This window comes from Oryza brachyantha, chromosome 9 (genome assembly GCF_000231095.2).
Source record: "Oryza brachyantha chromosome 9, ObraRS2, whole genome shotgun sequence".
Classification (NCBI taxonomy): domain Eukaryota; kingdom Viridiplantae; phylum Streptophyta; class Magnoliopsida; order Poales; family Poaceae; genus Oryza; species Oryza brachyantha.
Window position 1 is genome coordinate 15,016,604 of NC_023171.2, and position 25,797 is coordinate 15,042,400.

General features: G+C 41.5%; 4 protein-coding genes across 4 annotated transcripts; 2 read left to right on the plus strand and 2 right to left on the minus strand.

Annotated features, from left to right (window-relative positions):
- Window positions 1-75: 75 nt before the first annotated feature.
- On the minus strand, window positions 76-2,406 carry LOC102710815 (ervatamin-B-like). The gene is made up of 2 exons (XM_040527913.1): window positions 1,719-2,406; window positions 76-906 (listed from the first exon to the last, which is right to left on the minus strand). The coding sequence occupies exons 1-2, from the start codon at window positions 2,257-2,259 to the stop codon at window positions 296-298; spliced, it is 1,152 nt and encodes a 383-aa protein (XP_040383847.1). The 5' UTR covers window positions 2,260-2,406; the 3' UTR covers window positions 76-295.
- Window positions 2,407-3,952: 1,546 nt separating this feature from the next.
- Window positions 3,953-9,762, minus strand: LOC102703244 (potassium transporter 18). Its single transcript, XM_006660918.2, has 10 exons — window positions 9,335-9,762; window positions 8,523-8,683; window positions 7,908-8,136; window positions 7,393-7,638; window positions 6,861-6,911; window positions 6,124-6,381; window positions 5,985-6,037; window positions 5,680-5,794; window positions 5,326-5,580; window positions 3,953-5,225 (listed from the first exon to the last, which is right to left on the minus strand). The coding sequence occupies exons 2-10, from the start codon at window positions 8,640-8,642 to the stop codon at window positions 4,174-4,176; spliced, it is 2,379 nt and encodes a 792-aa protein (XP_006660981.1). The 5' UTR covers window positions 8,643-8,683; window positions 9,335-9,762; the 3' UTR covers window positions 3,953-4,173.
- Window positions 9,763-13,309: 3,547 nt separating this feature from the next.
- On the plus strand, window positions 13,310-19,000 carry LOC102703518 (probable protein S-acyltransferase 19). The gene is made up of 9 exons (XM_006660919.3): window positions 13,310-13,690; window positions 15,359-15,472; window positions 15,572-15,973; window positions 16,065-16,133; window positions 16,218-16,289; window positions 16,406-16,531; window positions 17,109-17,189; window positions 17,273-17,461; window positions 17,603-19,000. Exons 1-9 carry the CDS (start codon window positions 13,646-13,648, stop codon window positions 18,596-18,598), a joined length of 2,094 nt encoding a protein of 697 aa, XP_006660982.1. The 5' UTR covers window positions 13,310-13,645; the 3' UTR covers window positions 18,599-19,000.
- Window positions 19,001-19,820: 820 nt separating this feature from the next.
- LOC102711098 (ruBisCO large subunit-binding protein subunit alpha-like) lies at window positions 19,821-24,050 on the plus strand. The gene is made up of 8 exons (XM_006661480.3): window positions 19,821-20,244; window positions 20,535-20,656; window positions 20,735-20,942; window positions 21,306-21,451; window positions 21,659-21,965; window positions 22,288-22,538; window positions 22,763-22,963; window positions 23,276-24,050. The coding sequence occupies exons 1-8, from the start codon at window positions 20,025-20,027 to the stop codon at window positions 23,582-23,584; spliced, it is 1,764 nt and encodes a 587-aa protein (XP_006661543.1). The 5' UTR covers window positions 19,821-20,024; the 3' UTR covers window positions 23,585-24,050.
- Window positions 24,051-25,797: the final 1,747 nt, after the last annotated feature.

The window sequence follows — 25,797 nt, forward strand, 5'->3', positions numbered from 1 at the left end:
TTAAAATACAAAAGTGTTTTACCTGAAAAACAAAAAAAAACGTCTTACTTAAAAAGTTAAAGTTGAGTTGTAGAGCTGAGCAATTACAAAGAGATGAGATGGTAGACTGACCTGCACATGTAATAAATACATTAATTATGTGCTTTGAGAGTTTTACACGTAATATTAACAGCGTAGTGTAGGTGCAGCGTGCACGTGATCAACAGCAACCCAAATAATTTCCTAAATATTGACTAATTGAATTGAAAGCGACTTCGCAAATGGAGATCGAGCGAGTTGGGTGACATGATTCACATCACATGATCGGGAAGGACGGCCGGATGGCGATGCCGCAGAGGCCTTCCGGCTTGCCGGCGACGTCCTTCTTCATCTTGATGTACCCCTGGTCGCCCCAGCTCTCCCCCCACGAGTTCTTGATGATCCAGTACTTGTCGCCGGCGCCGGCGCCGTCCGCCGTCGCCTCCTGCCCGTAGCCGACCACGGTGACGCCGTGGTTCAGCCGCGTGCCGCACGGCCCGTCGTACACGCCACTCCTGTAGTGCTGGAAGTTGTCGCCGCCGGCCTCGATGGACACGGCCACGGGCTGCCCCGCCACGGCGTTCGCCAGCGACGGCTCGCTCCGCGTGGCCACGCGGCGGAGGCCGGCGATGGAGGCGGCGTGGTGGCCCAGCTTGGCGCTGTCGCAGGCGGCGCCGGCGGCGCCCGTGTAGGGGTAGTCGTCGCGCGTGGTGATGCCGCCGTTGGCGGCGATCCACTCGAGCGCGCGGTAGCTGACGCCGCCGTCGCAGCCGCTGTCGAGCGTGTCGCAGTCGACGAGCTCCTGCTCCGACAGCGACACCAGCTCCCCCTTCCGGATCTTCTGTATCCCCTCCACCACCGCCACCGTCGAGAACGCCCAGCACGACCCTTGATGCACCAAAATTTACCAAAAATGATTCATTACAAGGTGGACCCCACCAAAAGAGAAAAACCAACCTCCTGTATGGATATGTTTCCTCCCCATGCCGCTGTCTTGAATTTGTTAATCCCTCGTTGTTACTGGTAGTAGCCTTGTGACTAGGTATCTTTATTACGATTTTTAATGGTTTGATAACAAAGGAACATTACAGGTTCACTATCCGGTTTTAGTCCATACAGTAGATGTCCTTGATACGCTAGTGATTTTATTTAGCCTTTCATTGTAACTTGATCACTATTTTATTCTATCAAATAAAATAATAATACTCTCTTCGATTTTTATTTAACATTATTATATTTTAGACGTACATTTAACTGTTCATTTTTTAATAAACCTTTTGTGCAAATATAAAATATTATCATGCTTATAGTGTCTTCGGTAATAAATTAAATCATAATAAAATAATTAATACTTATTTTTTAAAATAAGATAAATGAATAAACATATATTCGGAAATCAACATCGTTAAATAAAAAAACTTAAGGGAGTATGATAGAAGCAAAATTCTCCTTTTATGTTTTAAACTTAATATTTTGAGAGCTACTTGACGATTAAAATTTTGATTGAACAGAACTAATGATTTGATGTATTTAAATACGGAAAAATAGAGTATAAGAAAGTAGGTAATTATTGTAATGTGCAATTATGTCTAATTCATAATGCAGGAGGGGAGGCACATGGGCACATGTGTGGTTAATAATAATTCCCCATGTGTTTACAGGGATAGATGTCGCAAATAATTGAGAGGTGCGTAGCGTACCACATTGCCCTTGGTCTTTCACCTCCGTCACCGCGCCGCTCGCCCGCCAGTCAACGCTCGCCGGCGCGCCGTCCGACACGTTGAAGTACACCTGCGGCGGCTGGCCGCCGTCCACCGCCACCGGCCCGGCGCGCGTGGTGATGATCGTCATCGCTGTGTCGTCGTCGTCGTCGGCTGCAGGCAGCGGCGGTGCCGTGTACATGGCCACGAACTCGTCGTTGGTGAGATCGGTGTAGGCCGTCTCGCCGAGCTCGTACGAGAGCCCCGCCGCCGCGTTGGTCGCCTCGATGTACCGCACGTTGCGCGCGTACACCCGCAGCCGGCGGCGCTCCTCCTCGGCGGTGGCGTACGTCCGGTTGTACTCCGCCTTCCACCGCTGGAACCTGGCCTCCATCGCCGCCAGCTGCTCGCCGTCGGTGTCTGCCTCCGTGTCGCCGTCCCCGGCGATGCGGCGCGCCGTCGCCGGCGAGCAGGCGAGGAGGAAGAGAGTCAGTATGAGTGTGAGTAGGCATGGTTTGGAGAAGAAGGCCGATGCCGCCATGGATCGATCGAATTGGAACGGCAGGCAGCGAGCGCGCGTTTAATCACGAGGACAAGTCAATTAAGGGATAAGATCTTTGGACCGAACTAATAGGATAGCCTGCTCGCTCGTGATTGGATTTGGAGGGAAATGAAGAACAAAAGTCACACAGACACTACACCCATGGCCCATTTGCTAATCGCGTTTACAAATGAAACATAAGAAAAATAGTGATAATTTGGTAGCGGTGACGTCCTAGTCTGTGAAAAGATAAATTGCGTGCAGAACCCCACAGAATATCCCCTGCTTTGAGAAAATTTTATTGCCTTCAATTCTTTTTATATCTGAAACCGTTCGCTCGCCTTATTTATATTTTTTTGCCCAAATATACGAAAATATGATTCTTAATTAAAGTTCACTTGATAATAGAATACATCATAAAATAATAAATACTAATTATGTATTTTTTAAATAAGACAAGTGATCAAACATATTTTAAAAATCAACGGCACTAACAGGAGGGGTAATAGGCATAATTAATTATCTACACTTCTTTATTATATTAAAGTAATGGCTAAGGTGAGTGGTTATAACAACCGTATTTTATTTGTTTATTTTATTAGGTTCCCATTTTATTCTGGAAGAGTTTTATTTTCGTTGTTTAATTAGGTGTTTTAAGTTTTATTTCCGTTCTCTCTGTCCAAATTATCTATCCGAAAATCTCAAAACAATCTAAGCATTCAAGCCATTTAGAATCGTCATTTTACTCCTTATTTTTAAATATTATCTTTACCCGTTGGCTTCTTTCATCCAACGCTATCTTCTTCACTCGGGGCTTGTTTAGTTCCCAAATTTTTCTTTCCAAAACATCACATCAAATTTTTAGACATTTAAATGGAGTATTAAACATAGATAAAACGAAAAACTAATTACACAGTTATGTGAGAAATCTCGAGACGAACCTTTTGAGCCTAATCAGTCCATGATTAGCCATAAGTGCCACAGTAACAAACATGTGCTAATGACGGTTTAATTAGGCTCAAAAGATTCGTCTCGCGGTTTCTAGGCTAGCCGTGAAATTCGTTTTTTCATTTGTGTTCGAAAACCCTAATCGACATCCGGTTAAACATTTGATGTAACACTTTTCCCAAAAATTTTCTCAATCTAAACACCACCTCAATTAAGCACGTAGCCTACTGCCTCCACAGTCAGCCTATCTCACCGCACGTGCACGAGAATGCCATCAGTAGCAACAGCAAGATCGGCCGCTTTGCGCTGTATCGTTGCAACCCGGGCTTGCCGGGGACGCAAAGTCGACGCAAGGTTGTTGTGCTCTCAACGTCCTGCATTTTCCGACGATGAGAGCTCGCTGCAATTGCTGCCGTGCCGTGCCATCACTTTATCTGTAAAGCCTAAGGTCGAGGTGAAGGAGCGTCGAGCAGAGAGCGACGGTGGCCGCGACGGGTCCGGACAGCACCACGACACTTATAAATACCCTCGGAACTCACCATTGCCATCACCACTCTGGCAGCGTTGTTCCATCGTCTTCGTCACTCCAAGCCAACGTGGTCGCCATGCCAAGCTCTCCACAGAACCGGCGGGGTTCCGGTCACGAAGGATAACCTTCTCTGCCTCCGCGGCTCGACTGTCATCGGCGTCCTCCATTGCCGGGACGTTGTCGCCGTGCGTGCATGCAATGAAGGAATGCCAGGAATTCGAGGGATCAGGGACTTGTTTATTTTGTCGAACATCATATCTTGTGTCATTAAAACAAGTCCTGCAATAGTGACAGAGCTCTGAATAACACATGTTGCAAGCCTGCATGGGTCTACCACACCATCTGCAACAATACAACTCTCATGCTATGAATGCACAATACGATGCAGACAGATGGGCAGGAATCGATGCAAGCTGTTCCAACTCTGATGCAGTATATTACACGTAGAAGACCTGCCCAACATTGAGCAAGCTCTCATGGGGCACATTGAAGATGGCACTGTTCTCCCTGCAGATCTTCCTTAGGAAAGCATACAGGTAGTTGATGGCCAGCTTCTTGATGAACCCCGAGTCCCTGCGAGCTCTGATCACCGTGTTCCCGAGGATGTGCACCACCCCGGCGTCCCTGCACGCGTTCAGGAACGAGATCTCGTCGCCGACGCTCTGGAACGCCGCCTGCCCCGACGCCGGCGCCGGCGCCACCTGGCTGCTGCTGCCTGTGTTGTTGGAGGGGGATTGCGCCGGCACGATGGAGTCATGGGAGGACGTGTAGTTCATCTGCTCAATGTTGTTGTTGTTGACGATGGAGCTGGTGGTGGTCACGCCATTGCTGAGCTCCCGGGTGCTGTACTCCTCGGAGTCGCTGTACTCCTCCATCATGCTCTCCAGCCTGACGAAGAGCAGCAGGCTGTCGAACAGCATCTTCTCAAAGTCGTCGTCTTTCCTGTGGATGTCCTTGTAGCCGTACCGCGCGACGCACCGGAACATGTGGAAGTTCTTGGGGCCGATCCTCTTCACCAGGAACCTCTCGTCCAGCGGCACGGTGTAGACCGGCAGGTACTTGACGCAGACGAACACCAGGGTGGAGTGGATCGCCGGCAGGTTGGTGATGAAGTGCGAGAAGATGTGAGGGACGCCACTGGCGAGCTCGGTGTACACCAGGCCTATCCCGGGGACCCTGACAAGGCCAAGGCTTGGACCGAGCCCCAGGATCCAGGCTATGGACACCTTGCTGTGCATCTCGAACTCGTAGCGCTTCAGGGTGCCGTAGTGCCAGACGTACATGATTATCAGGAAGGCTGCGGCGAACACCAGCGGCACCCAGCCGCCCTGGTCGATCTTGCGCACGACGGCAGAGAAGTACGGGATCTCGACGAGCAACGACAGCACGGTGAAGATGACGACCAGCGTCCAATGGCTGCGCCACACCAGCAGCATGATGGGGATCATCAGAAATGTTGTCACAAGCATGACCATGATCACGGCAGTGCCTGTTTACGCATCAGATGTAGTGTCGGTTAAAGAGCAGAAAATCAACCAGACTGAAAAGTTGTCAAATTTCTGAATGGGAAGATCTTTATCAGTTATTACCATACGCATTTGCAATCTGGGACTGTTTTTTGAACCCTGCGGTGACAGCTATGCAGAAAACCATCAGGATCCAATTAATGTCAGGGCTGTATATCTGGCCGAGATACTTCTTGGAAGTATGGATGATCTTCACTCGTGGAAAGCACCCTAGGGCAAGTGCTTGCTTGATAATCGAATATGTTGCAGATATAGTGGCCTGACTAGCAACTATTGCAGCCGCTGTTGCAACGACAAATGCTGGCCAAAGGATACAAGCTGTTGCAGAAAATCACATGTCATCATTGTGTATTCCTATGTTTTAGACAATATTATGTATTCACATCTTTTAAATGATATTTATGCAAGTCTAATTACCTGGAAGAGAATAATAGAAAGCATGGTTGACTTGTGATTTGTTTGAAGCTATAAACGCAGCCTGACCAGTATATTGCAAAAGAAGGCATGGGAACACAACCATAGTGAAAGCAATCTGTGCACCGAAATGATACAGGACGTTGTTACAAGCAAGAAAACAGATGGACAGATTTCTGTACTCATGCGGTGACTAGATATGTCTAAAAATTTTCAGGTGACTCCATGCTGCTCGATTCTTTCAGAACATTATTTTAGATAATGAATTCTTTCAGAACATGCCTAAGTCCTAACCAACAAAAAGGTACCTGAATAGCTTGTACAGGAAAATATGAAAGGTCTGCAAATAGTGCTTCTGTGCCTGCAGCATGAGCCAAAAAGTCAGTTCTGGTTATTGCCAGTTAAAAAAGGGTAAGCCACTCTATCAAATCAGGTTAGAAATAGAACCTGTTATGCTGAGCATAATTCCACCTAAAGAAGCCCAACTATCCTTCCCTCGTTTAAAGTAACGATATACATAGATAGGATTGAAAGCCTTAAGAACCGAATGATCATATTTGCAAATGTTTACAGCACCAAGGACCCCAATCAATATGAACCAAACAAATACTATTGGTGCGAAGAGCCAACTGACTTTATCAGTGCCATAGTGCTGCATGCTGAACAGTCCAATCAATATCACCACGGAGATAATTACAACGACATCTGATGAGGGGAAAAAAATGCAATGGTTCAGTTATCCACACATCAATTTAATTTTTGGTATTACTTGTTTACAGGATCTGATTATAACATACAGAATTAATTACGCACTTCACTTGTAAATTGAAATTGGGTGACCATTCCTGGGTCTTCCCCACAAAAAAAAAAAAAAAAATTTACGCACTTCAGGGCTCCCAGAATAAAAGGCATTGCTTTGGATCACAGTTAGCATGTCAACCTTATCATTTCCATGGACAGGACAATAATAACAATTTACTGGAGATTTCTATTTGACTAATGGTCAATTTGAAGTGCATGAGCAGATTTTTTTTTTAGATATTGGATATAAATCTGGTCTATACAGCCTACAGTAATACTTAGATGAAGCATTTGACATGTACTTAGTGCCTGCGCAGATGGACAGCAAATTGTGAAGACTGATAAAAACAGGGAAAAAACAAAGTTCAATATTTGACATGTACCATTTCTCATTCTGGTTTCTTCGACTTGTATTCCACCAGTCGCAGAAAGAACTGCAAATTATAAGGCATTTAGGAAAACAATTATGGTGCCGCTATGGAAAAGCAAACATCTCAATAGAAATGGTAAAAAAGGACAGCCGGTAATCTCAGTGCATTGTGAAAGAGGATTACATTTGAAACGAGCAATGCAATTGCAATATAGAGAAATACACAAGACCAAGAAGATCACAGTTTTTAATCTTAAAAGCGTGAAAATTATGTGTAATTGTTGGGATAGCATTTAGTTTCTATTAAAGGGTGCAATACGTCAATTACTTTGGCTGTGCATATCTATGTGGGATGTAGGGGCTGAATTAAAATCCATTATTTTTCTTTAAAAAAACATATGTCAGTGACTTCCAGCATGTATTTTTGCTGTGAAGTTTGCTGGTTTACTGGTTCATGTGATAGCAAAGCTTCAGATTCACCTAATAACATGTTATTATTTTTCAGAAATGTGATATTAGAGCAATAATAAACACAGTGATCTCACCTGATATGGCAGGAGTGAGTATTCCATCTCCAACAGCCATACAAGTTCCGAACAGTACAAGAATAAGAATTACATTCTTTCTGAATTGGTTCCCCTCTAACCATCTTTGGATTTTTGCAGCAAGAGACTTCTCTTCATATCTACGACGACTGTATGTTGTTAGCTCTTCGTCGGTTCTGTGTTGATTTGGAATAATATTTATCTTTGCATGACGGCAAAGAAGTGAATAAAGAGCAAATGTTCCACCTGGAGTTACAGATAAACCACTAGGCTCAGTATGTCAATATTAATAGTGGAACATAGACACAGGAACAGTAAGCAGTTTAGGAATAGCAATATAAGTGGATATTTTCTTCTACATATAAGAATGAATTATCCAGAATTCCCGTCGTATGGCCATACCCTAAGTTCCTAATACCTACCTCAATAAAATAAGACATATCATGTAATGTACAATTGGGTCTTCAATAAGTAATAACTCATGAAAAACTTTCAAGGAAGCAAAACATTCTTACCTTGCCCATTATCATTTGCTCTCAATACAATGAAAACATATTTAACAAGTGGAATGAGTGTCAGGGAGTAGATTATAAGGGAGAGCGCTCCAATAACTTGTTCTGTATCTTCTATGGTGTCATGAGGAAAGATATTGCAGAAAACATATAGAGGTGATGTGCCTAAGTCTCCAAATACCACACCAAGGCTTTGGAAAGCTAGTCGTAGCATCAAAATTGTTGGATAGGTCTGCATATAGAAAAGGAGGAAGAAAAGTTACCAAGAATTCTTTAACACTAAATTTGTGAAAAAAATTCAGAATCAGTACAATGTATCTTAGGCAACATGTAAAATCAACTGAAGTGGTATCAACCAACATACAAGGCAATTATCAGAGAAATTATCAAATGACAAAGAATATTGGCACTTCATTGAAAGATCAAATTATTTTGTCAAAACAAGGGTGCGCAATTGGACTGATTCTTACTGCAGATAAACAAATAAAACATCAATTGTTAAAAAAAAAAGATGGCAGACCAATTTTCAACTTAACAATATTTCAAAACAATTTTATGTTATGTTTATTGTTTACCATAATTTAGTATGGAAATGATAGGCGTTTATATGACAATCACCTTTTCTCTGTACATATTCCTCAGTCTCCCAGCCTCTGCATCCATGGGTTGATCAAGATTCCGTTCCAGCTCCCACATTGCCCCCTTACCAGAATGCTCATTTCTTGAACCCATCTCCATGGGTTCAGAGTGCAAACAAATCAACAGCAGAATTTTACAAACTGCAGGCATCAAGAACTACTTTTTAGTCTAACTGTATTTGTTTCTTGGCTTACAAGGAAAACATATGCAAGCGAACAGAAAAATACATTGCGGTTACTGCATAAATAGCAAGTAACAAGATTATATCATTCCCAAAAGGATCAGTCAGAATACAGTCATTAATCAGTATCGAAAGTGAAGGTTCAGACCATCAGGTATCAGGACAATAGTACGCTAAGATAGCACACCAGCAAAACACAAGTAATTATTTCTTCTTTTCTAATTACACACAGTGGATAAAAAGCCAGGACGAAGAAAGAAACAAACATGACCCAAATATGAAAGATGATGTATTTATTAATTAACGAACCTAAACCAAAATAGCCATAGCTGCAAGCAGGATCCTATTTCCTGAACCTCGTACGGTTAACCAAATAAATAAATAAGACGTCTAACCTTCAAGAACACGAAACACTGAAGTAATGAACTAAGGCATAATTAACATGGAATGTCGATGACATAATTAAGGAAACCACCTAGCCCATCGCTTTTACTTCAAAACGAACACAGATAATTAACAAAGGCTATCTAAAGATTAATTCTGAATCACATTATTGAATCCAGCAGAAGATTTCCAACCACACATCAGAAAAGAATAAGCTGTTGCTAACCTGGCAACACATGGAAAGAGGCGAGAAATTCTCGAGTTCCAGGCTGACGGGCTCACTCGCGCCACAGGACGGCGGGATCAGAGCTTGCCCCCGATTCGCTCTCCAAGAACATCAATCCTCCGAAACCATCGGCAAGATGGGATTTTGATCACACTTTCTAACCCACAGGGCAGATTCGGCGGACCGGTCCGTCCTTGGGATTTTGATCAAGAACACATCACCCATAGGCGGAGGCGCCGCTGGCTTGTGGATAGGAGGAAGAGATGGTGAGATGTGAGGAATTCGCGCGAGAGCATTATTCCGGACAGGGATGTGGGCTGTGCCTGCGAGGGGGAGGAAAGATTGGATTTTTTCTCTCTCCAGAATTAGTTCGCGTTTTTCTTGTGTGCGTGAGGGGCCAGAAATTGCAAGATTTGGCAGCATTTGGTTGGTCTTTGTAAATTTGGAGCCAATAATTGAGGAGACGCAAAAGCTAATGACTCTGGCTAATGCGGCTGTGATGTCAAAGTCAGTTTTCCTCTTGGAAAGATTCATCACGACAGTGTAAATGGTGTCAGACTGTCAGTTGTCCGTGTCATGGCATTAAGAATTCTTTCAATCAAATCACAACGTGTTTAGAGCTGTCATGGAGTCTAATGATGATGTTACCTCCAATGGTGCCGATGCACTCGAGTATTGAATTGGTAAAAGGCTCCTGCATGATTGCATTAGATCACTTAAAATATTACTCCATCTTTCCTTTTTCATATTTGTCTTCTACTGCCTTATCTCTAATTATCTCTACGAGACTTTATTTTTCACTTATGATGTTTATTCTACGAAGAATATTTTTAGATGATTATTACATTAGAGTTTAATAAAATAGTAGAGATAATTATTGTCTCTGAGTAAAATAGTTTAAAAGGCATGAAACAAGTGTATCGGTATATGAAAAAGTAAAATATGTTATATTTTTCTAGCTTTGTATAGTTATGCGTGATGTAGAGTAAAAATAAGAAGTTTTTCTTGATGAAGAGTACATTTTATAATCTCAATACATTTGTCTTTGATTTCTTTACGGAACTCCAACCCAAAGAATGGCTCGAAAATAGTATCGGTGGGGATAAAAATGAGAAGCTAGAAATGTGTTTTTTTTTAACGGGTAGTAGCTCTTGAGTTGCCGTTTAATACTCACATTAGAAAATGAGAAAGAAAAAACAATTATAAATTTACACTAGTATAAGCTATTATTGTAAAACTGATTATTGTAAAACTGTCAATAGACGACATTATAATTAAAATCAAGTGACATATTTGTAAAAGGCCTAATAGAAAAACATCATAATCAGTGGCATATTTCCCTCAAAAGGACAAAAATATATAAACATATAAAAAATCGTATAGTATGTAAGAATTTTTTTATTATTTATATCTACTGTATGTATTATTCCACGGTTCTTCCGTCATAACGTGCGAGATAGCCAAGAAGAAAAACATCCTAATCAAGATATTGGTGATTAAGCCCGTCACTTACTCGTTGCGTGGAGCACGATTACGACGGTTACCAAAATGCTCGCACCACACAGAACATAACCGTGAAAAAGAGAGGAGAAAACTTGCCTACAACGAGAGCAACGATATGATCGAAATTGGCTTTGGAAACACGTGGACAGCGTTACGGATGACAGGCCTAAGTACCAAACATCATTGCTGTCTTTTACTTCCAAGGTTGGGAGAAAGATTTCAGTTAGTGACACAACTTAAAAATAATTTACACAGTAAAATTAAAACAAACTGTAAAATTAAATTGTGAACTTTAAGTTGATTGCAGTCGATAAGCTAACAAACAACATACGAGTAGTGGTAAAATTTGAATGGATTAGGATGAACAGTGGTTTTATCATATCCTATCCTCTAATGTAACATGATTCGGATTGAGGGTGTGAACCTGAAAGGGCCAAACAATATATCGTGAACGAAAAATAATTTTTGAATAAAACTTTTATATACATATTTATAGAGAAAGAGACCAATATATACAAAAAATCGTTGGTTGGGATTTTGAAGTTAGAGAACATTGTAAATTTTGAATCTCTGTAACTTATTCAGTTACCAAATAGTTAATTATTCCTTTGGATAATGTGTTACGTACTGAGTGTTAACGAGTTAAGCACATGTTTAGTCTCAAGAAACAGAAAACGTGTAGCGTTAATAACATCTACAGATGAGATGATGGCTCGAGGACAAACGGCTTCCAAATGTGATTGAAAGTTTTGATGTGCACCATCAAAAGTTTCAATGCTTAAATATGTGAGTAATGACTAGTTTATGAGAAAACAAGTATTTAATATCTCTTTCCCTAGTTTTGAGAGTTGGTTATCATCTCATCTTAACCTACTTTCTATGTCATTTTTACCTTTCCCACCTTGAGATTTGTGCCAAATCCTACTTGTGAGTTTGGTTTTGAGGATTTGAAGAAATTGAGAAGGTAGGTTTGTGTTGAGTATTTGGTGATCGATCTTGGGCAATGCGTGAAGCATTTTACTCTTGGGGACATCCTCCTAGCCAGCTTAGGCATCACTTGTGACCATTCGATCCGATCGGGAGAATTTTGTGTGAATTCGTCCTCCACTCCACAAGGATACAAAATAACTTTAATGAATGTCGTGTTCATTCCTAGAAAATCAATTGGTAGAGCAGATTGTGTTACTTGGGTTAGAGCTCTTGTGGTCATTCTAAAACGGCTCGATTTGGTACGGATTCTAAGACAAATCTTATTGTGGTTACGAGCTCGGTGAGACAGGATCAAGTGAGTTCAACTCCTTTGTAGCTTCTGAGCAAAGAGTAGTATCTTTTATGATCCAAACTTTACTGAAAACCATATCTTTCCATTCTCTCTAACATGTATTCGTGTTCCTGAGCTACGTCTATTTGTTCAGCCGCTTTCTTCCTATCTTGGTGCATGGGTTATTACTCTTGTTAAATTCTTGAAGAGAAAAATAACCCAAGTATCAGAAGTTCCAAAAGTTAATTTAATTCCAATGCTGAGTTTTTCAAGAAACATTTATTCAGCCATTTAGCCCACTCAATGATCCTTTCATGTTTTACACAATCTACCAGACAATACGCCCCGTCATATTCTTACAATAGCAAATTTCTATCTTGTATCTACGATAGGCCGCTATTTATATCCGCATTAATAACATTGCTAAACTCCAAATAAGATATACCGAGTCGTTTTCAGCTCTAGACGAGAGCCTATTCCAAATTCATATGCATATCGTCATCGTCAGGATCAATCTACGATCCAAACATTGTTTTTTAACTGAAGAATCAGAACATGCGTAAGGCAGGCAGACAGCCTACGCCAAATCCAAACTTGGCCTGAACTTTGGGCCAAAAATTGGCAAACAGCGGCAGGACAGGCACTAGTGTACAGTGCAGGCAAGGGCAAGGCGATATGCAATGGACGTATGTGTGGCTGACAGTGGGACCCACACACCGCTTACCCAGCTGCAAGGGGCATGGGACCAGTGGGACCATGGGTGACCCCAACTGATGATCCACTCCCTAGCTAGCAGTACCAGGCTGGTCTGGCTGATCCATGCCATTAGTGCATTACTAGTTCCACTTGATCATTAACAATTTTAGCATTCTTGTGCTCAACTAACTAGGAATCTCCCTCATCCTAGAGTCACTTATGAAGAGCAAGAGATTTGTATCTGAATAATGGAGTAGTTTTTTTTTCTTGGCAGGATAGTTGTTTGTCCTGGTAAAATCTTCACCACTTGCTGAGTTGGTGGGCGACCGATTTCATAACCTGCAATTTGCAATGCATTGGTAGGCAAAACATGGCACTGATGAACAATGACAGCTACTTAACCATGACATGTCAACCATTGATTATTTGATTAGTACCACTACCAGTGTGCTTCATGAGATGAGAGTTGAGACCTTTTGACCCTCAACTGTTTACAGTGTGTGTGCAGCCTCAGTTCAGCTGGTTGAACAGCACAGAGGACACTGCATTCCATTGGATCCCTGAATCACCGAAGGCCTGATCCTTAATTGACTCGATCAATCTTCCCCAACAAACCGACGCTGTGAAAAAGGCAACAGAAATCAAGAAAGGAAGGAGAGAGAGAGAGAGAGAGGCTGGAGAGGGTGGGTTTTAATGAAAAATCTGCCCTTTTTCTCCTCTGGTAGCATTACTACTGCTGAACTACCCAACCCTCCTTTGGCCTGCCCTTGAGAAAGCACCAGTCTTTCCCTTTGCTGCCGCCCGCGGGAGAGACGGCGGCGATCTGAACGGCGCCGCCGTGGGGAGAGGCCATGGCGAGGAAGCACGGATGGCAGCTCCCCGCCCACACCTTACAGGTGACTCTCACTGCAGCCACAAATCTCTCTCTCTTCTCTCTTTCTCTCACTTGTCGCTTCGGGTTCTTGCATCGGTGCAACAAAATCCGCTCTTTTTTGTTTTCTTGATCCTGTGCGCGCATCTGTATCAGCCGTAGGAGTTAGTTCTTCGTAGAATTTCCTCTCTGTGACTCCGCGCTGCAAGAAATTCGCAATCTTTTGTGTCTGTTCGGAAGATCTGTCGAGTACAGTCGTACAGAGTTGAAGGGAAGCGATTCATTCATTTGTGCCCCCCTAATTTTCGGGTGTCTACTTGCGCGGAGATGAACAAGTAGTGTGATTTTGTAAGGGAGGAGTCTGGATGCAATGTCTGCCAAATGGCTGGGATGTTTTGCAAATTATGTCGCTCGTGTTAGATTTGTTAGGATTTGCCCCATTAGGGTTGGACCGCTTTACCTCGGTAAAGGCAAGAATATGTGTTTCTAGCATAAAATGGCATTCGCCGGTGAAGTGGTATGGCCGTTTTGCGAAATTATCCTCTTATATTAATGAGCGAATGCATGAAGAAAGTAGCACATTTTGCTCTATTCCTGCATCGTTTGTTTTTGTGTCTCGGGCTTGGCGGAGACAGGAGGAATGATTCTATATGGGGGTGGGAAGAACGTTTTCCTTTCATACCAACATGCTCAAATGGGTCAATTATAGTGGGTTAAACACGTTGCAACATTGCTTGTTACTTTTGGGTACTACTGCAACTGATAATGATGCAAAATTACAATGTTTCCCCAGTTTCTTCTTCTGTTGCCTTGTAGAACTGCTAGCTTAGTAGCTCCTAAGTATCTGCTGAGAAACTATGGAACTAGTCTCCTAAAAATGTTTCTGCAAGTTCTTTGAAGCATCACATTGTACATTTGATGGAACATATGCATGTAGGTAACCAGGTTTGGTAGTTGCAAGGACCACTTACAATACATGTTAAAAGTAGGAACTTTTGCGAGCGGTGTATGTTTGTGGTGAAAGGTCGCCTGTTATTTTCTGTGTTAGGTAAACTTTGTAGCATAGGCCATCTGTAGTAATATTTTGATTGCTATTGCTGTTGTTATGTGATTGGTTTGTAGTTTTGCTTCTGTTTTCAACAAGGGTAGTTAGTTATTGTCTCTTCCAGAGAACATTTCATGCCATCTTATCATTTACATTCCCCTGTTACTAGCTAATCTCTGTTTAGATGTATTCTTGCCTTTTGCATATCTTTGAGAATGACTTGAAGGATCTTGCACCTGTAGCCTGGCACATCATCATGAGTTTTTGACCATGTTAACAGGAATTCACATTCTGCCTAGATTCAACTCTTGCATTAATCTCAGATCCATTGCAAATAAAGCATTTAAGTAATTAATAATAAGAAATACGGTGATGTTGCTAGAGCTTGACACTTGTGGGTTCTATACATAGTTTGATATACCCTTGTTCTTTTCTCTTTCATTTTTTGTGCACTCTTAAACACTGTTTCCCTCAAGGTGTGCTGTTTTCTGGTAAACTGAATTTTACTCACAGGCACTATGCAGTAATCTTGTGTCTTCCTGCACCATCTACTATGGGCTTCAAAAAGCTCAAAACTACACCAGCATGTGTTCTTGTTTCTTGAACAACTTTATGACTGATTTATCCTATCCTTTTGAGTTTTGACAGATTGTTGCAATTGTGGTATTCTTCCTTCTGGTGGTTGCATTCTATGCCTTCTTTGCACCATTTCTTGGAAAGCAAGTCCTTGAGTATGTTGCTATAGGTGTTTATACTCCTGTGGTAAGCCTGCCAAATGGTCTTTATATATGTCATTCTAATATCTGAGAAGAGTTATCTTCTGGTTTAATGAAACACTTCTCCTATCTACACCACTTTCAGGCCTTGTCTGTTTTCATACTTTACATCCGGTGCACAACCATTAACCCTGCTGATCCTGGGATCATGTCGAAGTTTGAGGATGGCTTTATCGACGTACCAGCCAACAGTGATGGGCTGCAAGGCATAAAGTTGCCCCAGAAAGGCAACAACACAATTGGAACACAGTCTCCAACATCAACTTGCAGAAGTTCTCTTGATGGCCATTCTAATCAGCGAGGTTCATCTATGAGGGAGCCACATGTAAATCTGAGCTCACAGCTGCCAAGAAAAAGATCAAGCTGTTACTTGCTTGGTGGGCTTCTTTGTGCTTTATTTGTAAAGGAGGATTGCCGGAAACCTGATGAGTCAGAACAGCAAGCTAATGGTGAAGAAGCTCTGTTTTGCACATTATGCAATGCTGAGGTACATTGATTTATCTTCTGCTGATGCATCTTGCAGTAAACTTATTTGAATTTTCTGTTATATACTCTTGTTTTACAAAATTAATTTTCAGGTTCGTAAATTCAGTAAACACTGCCGAAGTTGTGACAAATGTGTTGATGGATTCGATCATCATTGTCGGGTGGCTTCTTTTTTCTTGCACTTTCTTTTGGATGGAATCTTGCAATGTTAAATTTCGCATAGCTGATATTGATGTCTTTGGCAGTGGCTAAATAACTGTGTTGGACGGAAGAACTATTTCACGTTTATTTCACTGATGGCAATCAGTCTGTTCTGGGTTTGTAATACTGAGTTGTTTATATCCTTTTCTAATTATGCTTAGTTATATAGGTTGGTGTAGAGATTTTCCTTTTCTTGAACTGCACTAAATATTTACAATATCCTGTGTGACAGCTTGCAATTGAATTTGGAGTGGGCATTGCTGTCATTGTACTATGCTTTGTTGATAAGAACGCATTGAGAAACATCCAAGACAAGCTTGGGAATGGCGTGACTCGTGCTCCATTTGCTGTTATAGTAGTAAGTATCATAAGTTTTCTTGTAGGTCTTCTTGGTTATAAGGAGTTATCCATGGCAGCATCTTTCAACTCTTTATCTGATGAGGAATTTCAAACATTGCTTCTTTTTTACTTTGCTCTCACAATTTTAGTGACTAAATAGAACTACAATTGAAGTATGAACCCCAGTTTTAGCACCTCATCGTTATAGCTGACCTAAATGGCGCACATGTGTGAAGAGAGGAATGTGCTGGTGAGCCAGTGTCACCAGAACCAAACATTCATCTGCATTGCCTTACATCCTCTGTTGTCACAAGGGTAGGCCAGCTTTAACAGCAAGGTGTTAAAACCGTGGTTTCTGAAACTACTGTGCACAATACTAGTAGTTATGTGAATGTAGTTAGTTTTAAGCATCTCTATATTTTTTCACAACATTTGTGTCTACGTAAGTCTTCTACCTACTAGTTCCTCACTTATTGAAACACATTTGCATATTGGAAATGGATGTATATTGAGCAACACTTGCTAGTAGTTCTTAATTTTTAAGACTTAGTTTTTTGAGCTGATAATTAACTGAATATGGAGTTTCTTATGTGCAGGGTATATTTACTCTTCTTTCGTTAGTGGCCTGCATACCTTTAGGGGAACTTTTCTTCTTCCACATGATACTGATAAGAAAGGTTTGCCTCAGGATTCTTAATGGAATGTAACGCATATCCAAGTTGTCTCCTGCATTCTCAACTATGTTCCTTCCTATACTCAGGGGATCACAACCTACGACTATGTTGTCGCAATGAGAGCTATGAGTGAGGCAGGTCCGGAGGATGATGAAGAAGCACATATTACCTACTCGCCATCAAATTCGGCAACGACAGGATTCAGTGTAGGAAGTTCACTTGGCCTTCACCACAAGGGTGCTTGGTGCACACCTCCAAGAATATTTATTGATCAGGTGAGCCCGCATTTTCAAATGGCAAAATGGCAATTATGTGGAAGATTAATAATTGCCTCAAAGTTGGAATAAAACATAATTATAATATTGTAAGCACTTCTGAAGCCTTGCTAAATTTATTTGTGCTGAAACTTTTGCTAGGATGAAGTGATTCCACATTTGGAGCCTGGGATGGTACCTTCAACAGTTGATCCTGATGCTGCTGGATATGCTGAAAGAGCAAACAAATCCAAGAAGCCTGTCAAGATCAGTGCTCGGAGCCTTGCAAAGCTAGATAGAAATGAGGTAATGAAAGCTGCAGCAAAAGCTCGGGCGTCATCATCTGTTCTCCGACCAATAGATGCCCGTCGTGGCCATGATGCTGATCTTAGCTCCAGTGGCAATGCCAGCGTCAGGAGTAGCATGAGCGTTGACTACAGTGGCACGAAGGAATCAAGGGGTGAGATGAGACTGTCTCCTCTTCAGAACTCATACCCCCAAAGCCTTGCAAGCCAGGATGACTATGAGATTAACACACAGACAGCAAGCAGTTTGAGCAGCCCAGTTCACATCCACAAGCTTGCCTCTCATTCTCAGTTTCATGCACCTCCTCCTCATCAACCTCCACCCCCTGAAAGACCTGCGCCAGGGATAGTGCGGCCACCTGTTCCTACCACCCAGATAACCAACCCAATGTTCCAGTCAGCCACATCTTATGTTCGGGAGAACCGAAGAGCCTCTGTTGTCTGGGACCAAGAGGCTGGTCGGTACGTGTCAGTGCCTGCGCAGACAAGGCCAAGTGCTGGTGTTGATCTGCCAGCAAGAGCACCACGTTTCTTGGCAAATCCAACTGGTGAATCAAGCAGCCATGGGAGAAATCTCGCACCTGCGAACGCATCTTCCTCTGCAATTTCATCAGGGCAGCCATCTGAGAGATTGACATATACTGGGCAATCAATATTCTTTGGTGGGCCAATTCTGAGCACCTCTGGTGTCAATGCTCAGAGTGAGGCAGGCACAAGAGCGCGCCCTGATGGAAGTAGGGACCACCCTCCTAGTGCGTACCAGCGTGATACCCGGGACGAGAGAGCACGCATGGGCTCCCTCCCGGTGTTTGCTCCTGGGACTTTTCAGAAGAATCCACCATTTGACAAGTGACTTGCACTATGTGTTTACTTGTTCTCGGTGCCTTGTGCTCGGGTGCCTTCATGACAACGGGATGAATGTTGCATCTGCACTTGGAGAGTTGAGACCAGCTGAAGAGTCTGCCTCTTCTGGGGCTGCCAGACGAAGCAGACGAAATGTGCAGCCTCAGGAAGTAGCCAAAAACACACAGATGATGATGATGATGCTGATCTTTAGAACACTTTAGCGAAGGTTTCTCAAGGACTAACTTTGTTCAATGTTCAGAGAGTAACTTTCACTGACTGGTGTGCGTGTGTTTTGTTTGCGTGTTAGGAATTAAGAAATTTGATTTGTGACAGGTAGTAGAAGAGCTAATTGTTCGTGATGTGAAATGTTGGTGATCCCCAGTTGAGTTTCTTGCACGCTGGAGATGTTTGGAGTGTTCATTGCAGTTGCCTGTTTATTCACCATCTTCCCGTCCCTTGTGTCTGCAGCTTGACCTGTTGATTTGATCCGTGCTTCCTTTGGTTCTATTTTACTACTCATTACACCATATACTCGTCCTTGAAAATTCTTACAAATACTACCTGAAAACATATCGAAGTACTTTGCATATCAAATACAGCTATACTACTTGTGCTCAACTGTCAAATGAGAGCCTCTTCGAACACAGGAAGGAATGTTAGGTTTTCACCAAAAAAAGAAAAACAAATCCTCCAAACCCAAGGGAGAGAAACAAAAGGAGTACATACATTATTTGCGTGGGAAAATAGATTGTTCTGTACACACATTACAGTTTTATTACAGGTGCAAATTTGAAAAGTGAAAGTTTTCCAAAACGTAGTGGATTTTAGTGGCAGTTTGGATCCAGAGACTTTTTTTAATCTCTTGTCACATTGAATGTTTGGACGTTAATTATGAGTATTAAATATAGATTGATAATAAAACTAATCGTAGAAATAAATGTTATTTCATTAGACAATTTTTTAAGCATAATTAAGTCACAATTAGCAAATAATCACTGTAGCATCGTATTCGCTAATCATGGACTAATTAGACTTAATAGATTCGTCTTGCGATTCCATAGTATAGATTCCATAGTATAGAGTGAATTTTATTAATAGTCTATATTTAATACTTCTAATTAGTGTCTACATATTCGATATGACCAAACAGTCCCTTAGATTCAAATACTAGTCCAGAAATAAAAGTGAAAAGACTCGGGGCATTTTTATATCTTGAGAGAGACGCTGATTCCTTGAGAAGTGGAGAGAAGAAGCGAATCGGATAAACCTTCTTTGTCTGTCTGCTGGAGTAAAACCCTCGTCGGCGCCGCCGTCTCCACCTCTTCTCCGGCCAACCCCCAGCCCCACTGGCCACTGCTCGTCTCTCCGCCAGCTCCCTACCCCGCGCGGCCGCCGCATCGTGGAACGCCAGCCCCCCTTCTTCGCTTGCTTCCATGTCTTTGACCACCGTCTCTTTCACGGCCGCTTTCTCGCACTCCTCCAGGCTGCTCCCCAAATGGTCGTGCACGCTGCCTAGCCCGGCGAGGCTCCGCTGCCGTTTCGCCGTGCGCGCTGACGTCAAGGTGATATCTTCCGGTGAAGCCTGCCGCCGTGGGCTTGCCGCCGGCATCGACAAGCTCGCCGACGCCGTCGCGGTCACTCTAGGCCCCAAAGGTGAGCCTACTGTTTGTTGCTTTTGAGTACTGCAGTAATTTCTAGATGATTTTTCTCCTCGATGTAAGATGTGAATCTAGTGAATGCACACAAATTCACCATCAGGAGTCTAAAAGAATGCCTTTTGGAATCATCTAGAAATTACTCATTCTTGATGAAGATGCTATGCCTGGCGTATTCGTTGGTTTAATTGTTGTTCATGTTGTTGGTTGGCTTCTCATGGGCCTGAATTATTTGCTTTATTGTCTTGTAATGGTACGGAACTTTGAAAACTCAAAAGTTTACTGCAGGCAGGAATGTTGTTATTGACCAAGATGATGTTCCTAAAGTAATCAATGATGGTGTCACAATTGCCAAGGCTATAGAACTCCCAAATGCTATTGAGCATGCAGGTGCCATGCTACTTCAAGAGGTTAGCTGTTGAATGTCTCCATATTCTTCAAATTGGTCAATATCACTGCTGTTTATTTACTGATAACATGCTAACCAGATAGCATCCAAGACAAATAGTGCTGTTGGGGATGGAACAACAACTGCTATTATTTTGGCAAGAGAAATGATTAACCTTGGGCTGCTGGCAGTTGCCACTGGTGCTAACCCAGTTGCCCTGAGAAAGGGTATTGACAAAGCTGTTCATGAACTTATTGAAATCTTGAAGACTAAAGGTATCCCTGTAAGTACAAAGGCGGAAATAAAAGGTAATTTTCTCACCCAGGAAGCATGCACCATGAGCACAGAAATACAAACTAATGAACCATGAAGTGACACCCACTAGACTAGTAACAGGTAATGATAGGCATCATGTGAGTCTCAGGTGGTATATCATATAGATATTTCATATTCTTTCAGATGGAGGAACCCTATCTTGATTAAATTATAAATGAATTGATGTGCACCTTACAAATTCTAAGTGATAAAGGAATAGAAATTACCTCTTTCTTTTTTGGACAGTATATAGTTGATGTAATGTGAAGCATATCGTGATTAGTCTGTGCATGCACTCAAACTATTATGTGTGGTCAGATTACTCATTGCTGTAAGTCACTAAATTTCATTTTCAGCCGTTGCTTCAATATCAGCTGGCAATGATGAATATGTTGGCGATCTCATTGCTGATGCATTGGAGAAGATAGGCCCTGATGGAATAATAAAAATTGAGTCGTCATCTTCAATATATACTTCAGTCGAGGTGCAAGAAGGAATGAAGGTACCTTGATGTGGACATAAAATTTCTCTCCAAAATATGCTATTTATATGTACAAAACTTTTTTTTTTTGCAACAAAGTGCAGTTGTCTCAAGGCATGCCAAACAAAAGCATTCCATTTAACTATGATGAATCAACGTACAGTGCAGATAGTAGCTGGAGTAAACTGATAATATTACAATTCATGCTTCTCCATCTGATTGTTGTAGATAGACAAGGGTTATATTTCTCCACATTTCATCACAAATCAAGACAAAGCAATTGTTGAATTTGAAAACGCTAGGGTGCTTTTAACTGATCAGCGGGTGGATGATGTCCAAGAGATACTTCCTTTGCTGGAGAAGACCACACAGTTGAGTGTCCCTCTGTTGATTATTGCTGAGGATGTTTCACATACAGTGTATTCAACTCTTGTTCTTAACAAACTGAATGGACTGCTAAATGTTGCGGTTGTTAAATGTCCTGGTTTGGGGGATGAAAAGAAGGCTATTCTCCAAGATATCGCTATTATGACAGGTGAAGAATTAGCACAATAGAACTATGCACATTGAAATTTAATGTTGTTAGAATTATTCCATACATACAAAGTACATAATTTTGTCCTACATGCTTACAAAATCTAGAGCACATCCTAAAAGATTCTCTTTTTTCTTTTCTGCGGGGAGCAGTTCCTTAGTATTTGTAATTTGTCAGATGACATTATGCTATGAGACCAGCATTTTCGTATGTGGTTTCATCTTTTGGCTTCTACTATCTTTCATGTGCATGTTGAATTGCTTTAAACTTATCTGCCTAGCTCTATTAGTCTCTGAGTTTTTTTTTTCCTTCTATTTAACAGGTGCCGATTTCTTTGCTAGTGACCTTGGTTGGTGTCTTCAAGGCGCTACTTCTGATCAGCTAGGTATGGCTCAGAAGATCACTATAACAAGTGATTCTACTACTATCATTGCACATCCTTCAATGAGACCAGAAATTGAGGCCAGAATTCAGCAACTGAAGAAAGATCTAGAGGAGACGACAAGTGCATATCTAAAGGAAAGGTTTTCAGCTCGAATCGCTAAACTCTCAAGAGGTGTTGCGGTTATCAAGGTATGTTGCTATGACATTGTATCAACAAACCTATATTCCAATAGTTTAAAAGGCATGTGCTTTCTGTATAAAATTTTACTGGAAAACTTTCTTTCTGTGTCATAAAGATTTTCAGGATACAGAAACGCACAAAAATCAGGTTGACGCAGCTACTGAAGCTGAACTCGAGGTGTAAAACTGTTGATTTGTGTCGGGGGATCTGATAAGAATGTAATTTTATTCAGGTTGGCGCAGCTACTGAAGCTGAACTCGAGGATAGGAAACTGAGAGCGGAGGATGCAAAAAATGCAACCTTTGCAGCCATTAGTGAAGGGATAACTCCTGGTGGTGGTTTGACATATATTCAATTATCAAAGTATATTCCCAGTATCATGGATCTTGTGGTTGACTCTGAAGAGAAGATTGGTGTAGATATAGTTGGGAAGGTTTGTTTCTTTGATTCACTGACAACCATCACTTCTTTTACACATGTCCTGTTCCCCAGTTATTGGCCTATTGCATTACACTGCTATTGGCCTGTTGCTTTGAAGAGTAGTCTACCTTCTGTACCTAGGCATCAAATAGTTAAGATGGAAAATCTGTCAATTTTTTTAGTGACTAACAAGTGCAAAGCCACATCAATTTAAATTTAAGGTGTTCACTGTAATAACACGTTTTCAGAAAATATTTTCCCTGCAAAATAATTAAAACAATGGTTGCATAACATTCTAATTCTGAAACCTCCAATGTTGCTATAGGCACTTCTGGTCCCTGCTATGACAATAGCCCGCAATGCTGGGGCAGATGGTCCAGCTGTTGTTGAGAAGCTTCTTGCTAGTGAATGGCGAGTTGGATACAATGCGATGACCGACAAGTTCGAAGACCTTGTTGAAGCTGGTGTGGTAGACCCATGCAGGGTTGCAAGATGTGTGCTCCAGAACTCTGCCTCTATTGCAGGACTTATCTTAATGACGCAGGCTATGATGTTCGACAAAATAAAGAAGAAAAAGTCCCCCATTCCTCAAATTCCTGGCATCCCGCCATTGCAGATAAATCAAAATGCTTAGGTTACTGCTAATGTACTATTATTGGAGAAAGGTCCATGATGCTGGCCCTTGTTTGGTTGATTAGATGTGTTGAACTGAGAATTGGGATTGGACCAACACATCATCAGTTGAAGCCCCTGGGTATATGATAATGGAGGAAAAGATTAGCTGATTTTGGAGGGATACAGCTGGTTTAAACTTTGAACCAACTGTATACTGCTCAGCGAAATGCTCTGCAGCCCCCTCATCTATTTTCCCCTAGAGGTGCGAGGGGCAATTTTTTGGGCACAATTCTGTAACGTAGAAGATAGGGTTACTAAAGAACTGTGGATCTCACAATGTTGGAAATGCCAATATTATTTTTCTTGTATATCTTCAAGAACGTGCATGATACTACTCTGATCAACTTCACCAGGACCGTTGCACCTGAAAAACCGAATGGCGTAGCCAGAATTTGTCAAATTACTAGCATTAAATGAAAGAAATTCTCCTGCTCATTTTCGACGTGATTTTTTAGCTTAGAAAGAATGCATTGATGCTATTGACTAGCCAGGCTTGATTTTTTTTTGTCCTTTCCTTATATTATAAGCTTGTTGATATGTACCACTACATAGTCATGAGGTTTACAAAATTGTGATAATATAATAAGATAATTGCACCATGCCATACCATGTAGTTTGTTTTCAAGCATCATATCAATGCAAGACTAATAGTAGCTGTCGGCTTCAAAAGTGGCAATAATGTAGCTAATGCCAAAAGCTAGCGAATACAATTGTAGTCGGTATGTTTATCCCTACAAATATTTTCACACGGCCTGGATTCATTAAGGCATAGCAGCAAGTCGGGTGCATGCGCTAGTGTGCAGCTGGCTCCCGATCTATCTTATTCCATCCTAAAAATCATTATAGCGCACTAATACATATTTATTGTATCTGCTCTAAGTTGGTAATCTCTGCTGTTTTTAGTCTTGTTATTATCGAATTTTGGATAAATGGAGGCCAGCCCATGATAAAAAGGAAAGGTAAAAGTAGAATGGTTGTGGATAGAAAGTAGAGAGAGTGCCAAAGAATCACAAAGCACGCTGCCGATGTGGTGCGTTTTGTGCGGTTACCGCTCCACCTCCACGCTTCGAAATCACTTCCTCACGAAGCATGATCATCGTGGTTTTGGATGGGTTCTCGTCGTAATAATCACAGTTACGCAATAACCGTGGCGTAGAAATCGTTGGTTTCGTCTGCTTGATTCCAACGACACAAAAACATGCATAATCTGTACCCGCGGAGGTAAAAGTGAAGTACACATATATACATTATTCACTCGTTCGGAAATGAAAAAAAATGATGCATGAGTTTGGGAGAAGTAAAAAGAATACTCATAAACTTGAATAACAAAATATTTACGAAGACTCAAAACTGATTCCAAGCGCTAGAGAGATGCAAGTGGACGGATAGGTAGGTTATTTTTGCTGCTTACCACAATTCTAGCCTTTTTTTCCCTTCTAATTCTAGCAAGTAGAAAATGAATTACTCTGTCTGCTCTAAAATGTTGGTGTTTGTGGTATTTTCTTTTACTAAAAAGTAAGTTTTTTATACTATTTACTGTACCAAATTTTTTTCGCTCTACCTCTCCAGCCTTCCATTCACATCATTGCTCTATGTATTAAATGGCATTTGCAAGACGATGATAATACTTTGCTCCCTAAAATTTTGTATTGAGTTTATCAGGCGTAAAAATTACACCATCTTCTAAAAGAAGAAGCCTAAGAAACTTCTTTTCATTTTACTCTCACTGTCCTCTCATTCACATCTATTGCTCTATTTATCAAAGGGTACCATAATTTTTTTCCCAGCCTTAAAACAAACTGCCAACCTAAAAATATTTATATTTTGAAATGAAGACAGCATTAAACATGTTTTTATATGGGTAGCGGATTTTTCACTTTCAGCAACGGTGTGGATATATGAGTATATGTATATCCACAAATTTAGGAGCAAATACCGGTAACAGGATTATGGCTGTTCATTTTCTTTACAAGATTTTGGATTTTTATCACCACACTTCCCAAGCTCGTGAAAACTGAAAACAGTTTTATATAAAATTCGTTTATATGATATCTGCAAAATAAAATTTTAACCTTTTTAGGTAGTTAATTAAGACCTTTTATAACCATAACTAGCTATATATATCTATATAATAAAAATTAGATAATTAAGAAAATCCAAAAACATCGTAAG

What these genes read in the sequence shown, in the direction of transcription:
- LOC102710815 (XM_040527913.1), bottom strand. Translation starts at nt 2,259, where the DNA reads ATGGCGGCATCGGCCTTCTTCTCCAAACCATGCCTACTCACACTCATA. An exon ending in GAAAGACCAAGGGCAATGTG is followed by an intron (nt 907 to 1,718) that starts GTACGCTACGCA and finishes TGGTGCATCAAG; the next exon opens with GGTCGTGCTGGGCGTTCTCG.
- LOC102703244 (XM_006660918.2), bottom strand. Translation starts at nt 8,642, where the DNA reads ATGGAGATGGGTTCAAGAAATGAGCATTCTGGTAAGGGGGCAATGTGG. An exon ending in ACTCACTCCTGCCATATCAG is followed by an intron (nt 6,912 to 7,392) that starts GTGAGATCACTG and finishes TATAATTTGCAG; the next exon opens with TTCTTTCTGCGACTGGTGGA. An exon ending in TTCCTGTACAAGCTATTCAG is followed by an intron (nt 5,795 to 5,984) that starts GTACCTTTTTGT and finishes TTCGGTGCACAG; the next exon opens with ATTGCTTTCACTATGGTTGT.
- LOC102703518 (XM_006660919.3), top strand. Translation starts at nt 13,646, where the DNA reads ATGGCGAGGAAGCACGGATGGCAGCTCCCCGCCCACACCTTACAG. An exon ending in TAGGTGTTTATACTCCTGTG is followed by an intron (nt 15,473 to 15,571) that starts GTAAGCCTGCCA and finishes CACCACTTTCAG; the next exon opens with GCCTTGTCTGTTTTCATACT. An exon ending in CTCCATTTGCTGTTATAGTA is followed by an intron (nt 16,532 to 17,108) that starts GTAAGTATCATA and finishes TCTTATGTGCAG; the next exon opens with GGTATATTTACTCTTCTTTC.
- LOC102711098 (XM_006661480.3), top strand. Translation starts at nt 20,025, where the DNA reads ATGTCTTTGACCACCGTCTCTTTCACGGCCGCTTTCTCGCACTCCTCC. An exon ending in AGGTGCAAGAAGGAATGAAG is followed by an intron (nt 21,452 to 21,658) that starts GTACCTTGATGT and finishes TGATTGTTGTAG; the next exon opens with ATAGACAAGGGTTATATTTC. An exon ending in GTGTAGATATAGTTGGGAAG is followed by an intron (nt 22,964 to 23,275) that starts GTTTGTTTCTTT and finishes ATGTTGCTATAG; the next exon opens with GCACTTCTGGTCCCTGCTAT.